This window comes from Equus quagga, chromosome 2 (assembly GCF_021613505.1).
Source record: "Equus quagga isolate Etosha38 chromosome 2, UCLA_HA_Equagga_1.0, whole genome shotgun sequence".
In the NCBI taxonomy this organism is placed as follows: domain Eukaryota; kingdom Metazoa; phylum Chordata; class Mammalia; order Perissodactyla; family Equidae; genus Equus; species Equus quagga.
Genome location: NC_060268.1, coordinates 24,138,191 through 24,144,226, shown reverse-complemented (window position 1 = coordinate 24,144,226; position 6,036 = coordinate 24,138,191). Strand labels below are relative to the sequence as shown.

The following is a 6,036-nucleotide window of genomic DNA, read 5'->3' as shown; positions in this document are numbered from 1 at the left end:
ACATGGGCTTTTGCGCCACCACTGAACGCGCTCTATGGCTTTTCCAGCCCCCTGTAGGCGCAGGAGGATGTCGGTCTGCTACCGTCCCCCGGGGAATGAGACGCTGCTGAGCTGGAAGGCCTCACGGACCACAGGCTCGGCCTTCCTTCTGCTGGCGGCACTGCTGGGGCTGCCCGGCAACGGCTTTGTGGTGTGGAGCTTGGCGGGCTGGCGGCCCGCACGGGGGCGACCGCTGGCGGCCACGCTCGTGCTGCACCTGGCGCTGGCCGACGGCTCGGTGCTGCTGCTCACGCCGCTCTTCGTGGCCTTCCTGACGCGGCAGGCCTGGCCTCTGGGCCAGGCGGGCTGCAAGGCCGTGTACTACGTGTGCGCGTTCAGCATGTACGCCAGCGTCCTGCTCACCAGCCTGCTCAGCCTGCAGCGCTGCCTGGCCGTCACGCGCCCCTTCCTGGCACCGCGGCTGCGCAGTCCGGCCCTGGCCCGCCGCCTGCTGCTCGCCGTCTGGCTTGCCGCGCTGCTGCTCGCCGTGCCGGCCGCCGTCTACCGCCACCTCTGGGGGGACCACCTGTGCCAGCTGTGCCACCCGTCGCCGGCCCACGCCGCCGCGCACCTGAGCCTCGAGACTCTGACGGCCTTCGTGCTTCCCTTCGGGCTGGTGCTCAGCTGCTACAGCGTGACGCTGGCGCGGCTGCGGGGCACCCGCTGGCGCACCGGGCGGCACGGCACGCGGGTGGGCCGGCTGGTGAGCGCCATCGTGCTCGCCTTCGGCTTGCTCTGGGCGCCCTACCACGCGGTCAATATTCTGCAGGCCGTGGCCGCGCTGGCGCCGCCCGAAGGGGCCCTGGCGAGGCTCGGCGGGGCGGGCCAAGCGGCGAGAGCTGGAACGACGGCTTTGGCCTTCTTCAGCTCCAGCGTCAACCCGGTGCTCTACCTCTTCACCGCCGGCGATCTGCTGCCCCTGGCAGGTCCTCGCTTCCTCACTCGGCTCTTTGAGGGTTCCGGAGAGGCCCGAGGGGGCGGCCGCTCTAGAGAGGGGACCCTGGAGCTCCGAGCTACTTCTCGACTCAAAGTAGTGGGGCAGGGCAGGGGGAATGGAGACCCCGGGGGCGGGGCGGAGAAGGACAGTCAGGGATGGAACCCTTGACACCAAACCCTGCACCCGGGCCTGCTCTTTCCTGTCTCCTTCCGTCGCCCCCCAGAACTCAGGGAACCGCTCTGGAGCATTTGCGGATCCTTCTCCGATGTAGTTTGGAACTATCTGGGCAGAATTATTATACACCTGGGGCAGGCCTAGGTTCTTCCAAACTGAGGGGTTGTCGTGGTGATGGTCCATGTGAGTGAATATTGTGTACTCGCAGGCTGGCATATGCTCATGTGCCAGAGCTGCTTATTTGTCGCCAACAGCTATGGTGAAATACGCTGGGCAGCCATTAGATGATGGCTTAAGCTTGCGCCCCCTGGTGGTGCATCATGACTGAGCTGTGTTGAAGCTGCCTGGTTCCCAGCTGGGTCAAGCCAAGGCTGGGCAGCACCAGCCTTCAGTGGCATCCTAGCCCAGGTGGCCTGGTTCCCGGAGGCCAATTCATAGAACCACTCTGAAAATAAAGAGAGAAAGAGGAAGGAAAGGTAAGGACGCTTGGATGAGGAGTGGGGCTGAGGTCCATTCTCTGGAGTCTGTAAGGGTTTGGCTCTGGAAGGGGAAAGTCAATGTGTGGGGTTTGAAAGGAATGTTTTCCTGTCTTGCGGTTGGTACAGTGGGGGAGGGGCCCTGGGAGTCTGAGACTTATCTTTCTCTCTGAATCCAACTCTCCCCCCAAAGGTCACTTGACTCAAAAATTTCCCAGGAGCAGGCACAGGCTCACCCAGGGGATGTTTGGGGGTTGGGGACAAGGGGCTATGGGGAATGGTGTAGATATTTGGACAACAAAAAGAATTTTTCAGGGAGGGGCCACCTGTCCTTTCTCTCCGTTTTCTCTCTGCCAAGTCTTGACTCCTCTCAAGCCTTCCAGCTGTTCCTCACCCCCACTCCCCAACACTTCTCAGCCCCCCGTCTTTTGGAAGCTTCCCATCTCTAGCTCTCAAACCTGTTCTGGACCTTGATGCTTTTCAGTTTGGGGATGTAAGATGAGATTCTTTTTATGGGACGTCCACATGCACACACCTGTAGTCAGGGTGACCAGTGCCTCCCGATTTGCCCAGGACTTTCCCAGTGTTGGCACTGGAAGGCTCTTGTCCCGGTCCCCTCAGTCCCTGGCACACGGAGATGGTTGGTTCCCTCAGGGGTCACCCTGACCATCACCCCAACTTCTGCTTTCGTGCTTCTTCACACCACCCAGGCAGAGGCCAAGAGAGAGCCAAGGAAATCCAATCCTCAGGGTCACAGCAGGGTCACCAAAGCTCCAGGGGTGGAGCTCTAGACGTGGGGGGGTGCAGGGAGTATGCCTAGAGTACCTAGTCTGGGGTGGAAGAAGAAAGACCATTGAAAGAGATGGAGGTGGGAGGCAGCTTGGGAGAGGAGGCAAAGACAACCCAGTTTCCATCAGAACAGGCCTCTGAGTCAGAAGCTTCTATCCCCAAACAGCGACTACGGGGGCTTCTTCCTGTCCTCGGGCACCGGGTCAGAGGCTCCTAACTTCCTCTGTTACATATGCCCGTGTGGTCAGAAAGCCCTTCCTCAGCTCTACCTTCAGTTCTTGCTGTGGTTTCAGCCCAGTGCTTTTCATCATATCTTCTGCCTGACAGCTACTGAGTCAACGCGGCGGTGGCTCTTCTCAAAGCAGAGGAAGTGGGGGCACTGCAAAGGGTAAGGGACCTCAGTGACCACCGGTACACTCTGCATCTTTCCTGAGAAGTGACAGATTTGAAAAGGAAGCAGGAAGCCTCATGGTCAGATTGAAGGAAAGACTTTCCATTTCTTAGCTTCTGTAGGAGAGCTCCAGAAGAGGAGACTGCCCTCCTTCCGGGCAAGGGAAAGAGTGCTCCTTTTAGGGGCTGTTTCCCTTTCCACATTCCTGGTCTCTCCTCTTGGCAGGGCACTGTCCCCACTCCCTCATGCCTGCTGCCTAAACTCAGCCCCTACTTTCTCTGTGTGTCGAAGGTGGGACTGACAGTCGGCTGTGGGAAGGTAGGAAAGAGGTGGTGCTGACCTCCTTGCCCAGCGCCCAGACCTTAAATCCAAACTCATGTGGCAGCGCAGCCACATGGGCAAGAACAAGGCGAACGGTTGGGGGAAGGGGGAGAAATCGGCATTTTAAGTGATACTAAAGAGACTCTTTGCACTTTCGCTTCTACCAGAGAGAAGGGAAAAGTGATTGACCTAGAATGGAACCAGTCCTTTTGAATGAGGGGAGGGATTGGGGGTGCAGGAAGAGAGACCTCTCTCCAGACTCTGCTCATGGCTTGAACACAAGCCAAGGACAGGGTACTGTCCTCTTTAAGTCACGATGTTGCCTAACCCAAACTCCGAACCTAGCCACACCTCCAACCTACACTTCCTATTAATTTAAAAATCTACACCCTTCACACAATATAAAGATAGCCCGTATTCCGGCCTCTTAATCTGAGCCCATTTCCCATCTCCGGCTTCCCTCTCTCCTCTTGGATGACACAATTTATTACTCTGTTCGCTTCTCCAGTCTAGACCTGCATCTGAGGTCACACCCCAGCCTACTCACTCCCCGCACCCCTCTTTCCTCTCTCACTGCCCCTTCCTGGGCTCTTCTCATCTGGCCCCACCCCTGAGGAGTCCTCCTCCCAGCTGGGCTCTTCTGGTACACAAAGACTATTCCCTCTTCTAGTGAAGGGAGGGAGTAGGAGTTTCAGCCCCTCCCTGAGGACGATGTGTCTTCCCCCTGCCCTGCTCCGTAGTACTTCCTCTCTGGCTGACTTAGCTGACAGCACCCAGGCCCAGGGCCAGGCCCCTGGCACTGGGACAGATCTGGGGATAGGCTACACCACTCTGCCCTGACCCTGGGATTGGCACCAGCTTCCAACCAGTACCCGGAAGAGCCTGTAAGTAAGTATCCTGGGAGTAGGAGAGATGATGGTGGGGCGGGTGCAGCCATGAGAGAAGGTACTGAGGAATTTCCAAAGACAGCCTTACCAGTGATAAAAGGACTTGGGAGGATTTGTTCTTGTCTCTTATCCACGAACTTCTCCCCATCCCTGTTATTCCTGGTGGACCCTGGGCATCTCTGGGGAGAGTAGGCAGGTGACTGGAGGAAGTCAATGGGACTGCGGTGGCTAGGGGCCTGGCAGGGTACAGAGGAGCTAGCCTTTGGAGGGGTGCAGCGTTGGTAAGGAAAGCCCCCAGTTTGGAAGGAAGCTGAAAGGGTGTGGAAATACTGCCGCTGCTGTTGCCGTTGCCATATATTTTGCTATTGGGTCTGTGGGCAGGAAGGGGCCCTGTGGCCCAGTCAGGAAGTCAGTCTTTCTACTCAGCTGGATCCCCTTAAGACAGGTCAATTGGCAGTGATGAGGGCAGTATATTGCACAAGTCCGTCTGACACTGCTGATCTTGGAGACAGACTCCAGTATTCAGGCTAAGTGTGTCCAAGGTGTCAAGAAACCCTTGGTCCCCCACCCTCATGAGTGTATCCACTCTCACTCTCCAGGTCCTTGCAATGGCCACAAACATTACATCTCCTGTAACACCCTCCTCAGTAAGTGGCATGGTCATCCCTCTGCTGGCTATCATCCTACTGTCAGTGGCGCTGGCTGTGGGCCTTCCTGGCAACGGCTTTGTGGTGTGGAGCATCCTGGTAAAGATGCGGAAGCGCTCTGTCACTGCCCTGCTGGTGCTGAACTTAGCTGTGGCTGACTTGGCTGTAGTGCTCACTGCCCCCTTTTTCCTCCACTTCCTGGCCCGAGGCACCTGGATTTTTGGATCAGCTGCCTGCTGCCTGTTCCACTATGTCTGTGGAGTCAGCATGTATGCCAGTGTCCTGCTTATTACGGCCATGAGTCTGGACCGCTCGCTGGCAGTGGCCCTCCCCTTTGTGTCCCAGAAGATCCGCACCAAGAGGATTGCCTGGCGGCTGCTGGCAGGCCTCTGGGTGGTGTCCTTTCTGCTGGCCACGCCCGTCATCGTATACCGCAAAGTAACCTCGGGACGCAACAACAGGACCCTGATCTGCTTCCCAGTGTACCCCAGTGAGGGACACAGGGCCTTCCACCTGCTCTTCGAGGCCATCACTGGCTTCCTGCTGCCCTTCCTGGTCGTGGTGGCCAGCTACTCCGACATCGGGCGCAGGCTGCAGGCCAGGCGCTTTCGCCGCAGCCGCCGCACGGGTCGCCTGGTGGTGCTCATCATCTTGACCTTCGCTGCCTTCTGGCTGCCCTACCACGTGGTGAACCTGGCCGATGCGGGCCGCGCGCTGGCTGGCAAGGCCTCTGGGTCCGGGCTGGTGGGGCACCGGCTGTTCCTGGCCCGCCAGGTGCTCATCGCGCTGGCCTTCCTGAGCAGCAGCGTGAACCCGGTGCTGTACGCGTGCGCCGGCGGCGGCCTGCTGCGCTCAGCGGGCGTGGGCTTCGTTGCCAAGATGCTGGAGGGCACCGGCTCCGAGATGTCCAGCACGCGCCGTGGGGGCACCCTGAACCTGACTGTAAAGGGCGCCCCCACCTCCCCCGAGCCTGCACCCTCCGAGAGCCTCACTCTCTCCACCAACCCTCTCGAATGAAGCGAACCCAAGTGGGCCTGGGGGTATGGTGATGGCGGAATGCCCCCTCGCCAGCCTGACCCAATTTCTGTACCCCAGGAGGAGAACTCATGTTGGGGGTGGAGCGGAAGAAGGGGGGGGGAGGGCCGAGTAAGGGCGGAGTGAGAGCCTGGCTCCCGAGGCAGCTTTACAATTAAAACTGAGTCTGAAATTGGGTCAACTCTGTATGTGGGGCGTGTGTATTATGGGGGATTGGGGTGCTCCTGGGCGCCCTTATGGGGGACCTTCTCAATAGTTGAGAGTCACATCCTTTAGTTTCCCATGATTTTCAGTTGTGGAAGGGACACAGAGACGTAGAAATCAGACCCCTCCTCCCCTC

At 58.8% G+C, this 6,036-nt stretch overlaps 2 protein-coding genes across 3 annotated transcripts in view; one reads left to right on the top strand and one right to left on the bottom strand.

Moving 5' to 3' along the window:
* CIDEB (cell death inducing DFFA like effector b) overlaps positions 1 to 1,366 on the bottom strand; it is a 6,958-nt gene extending 5,592 nt beyond the window's left edge. For both annotated transcript variants that reach the window (XM_046651377.1, XM_046651383.1), the window contains exon 1: positions 130 to 1,366. In XM_046651377.1, the coding sequence (XP_046507333.1) occupies positions 130 to 1,366 (1,237 nt within the window). The remainder of the gene's footprint in view (positions 1 to 129) is intronic.
* A 3,220-nt stretch (positions 1,367 to 4,586) lies between these two features.
* LOC124234129 (leukotriene B4 receptor 1-like) lies at positions 4,587 to 5,868 on the top strand. The gene has a single exon (XM_046651392.1). It carries the CDS (start codon positions 4,587 to 4,589, stop codon positions 5,676 to 5,678), a length of 1,092 nt encoding a protein of 363 aa, XP_046507348.1. The 3' UTR covers positions 5,679 to 5,868.
* The last annotated feature ends 168 nt before the right edge of the window (positions 5,869 to 6,036 follow it).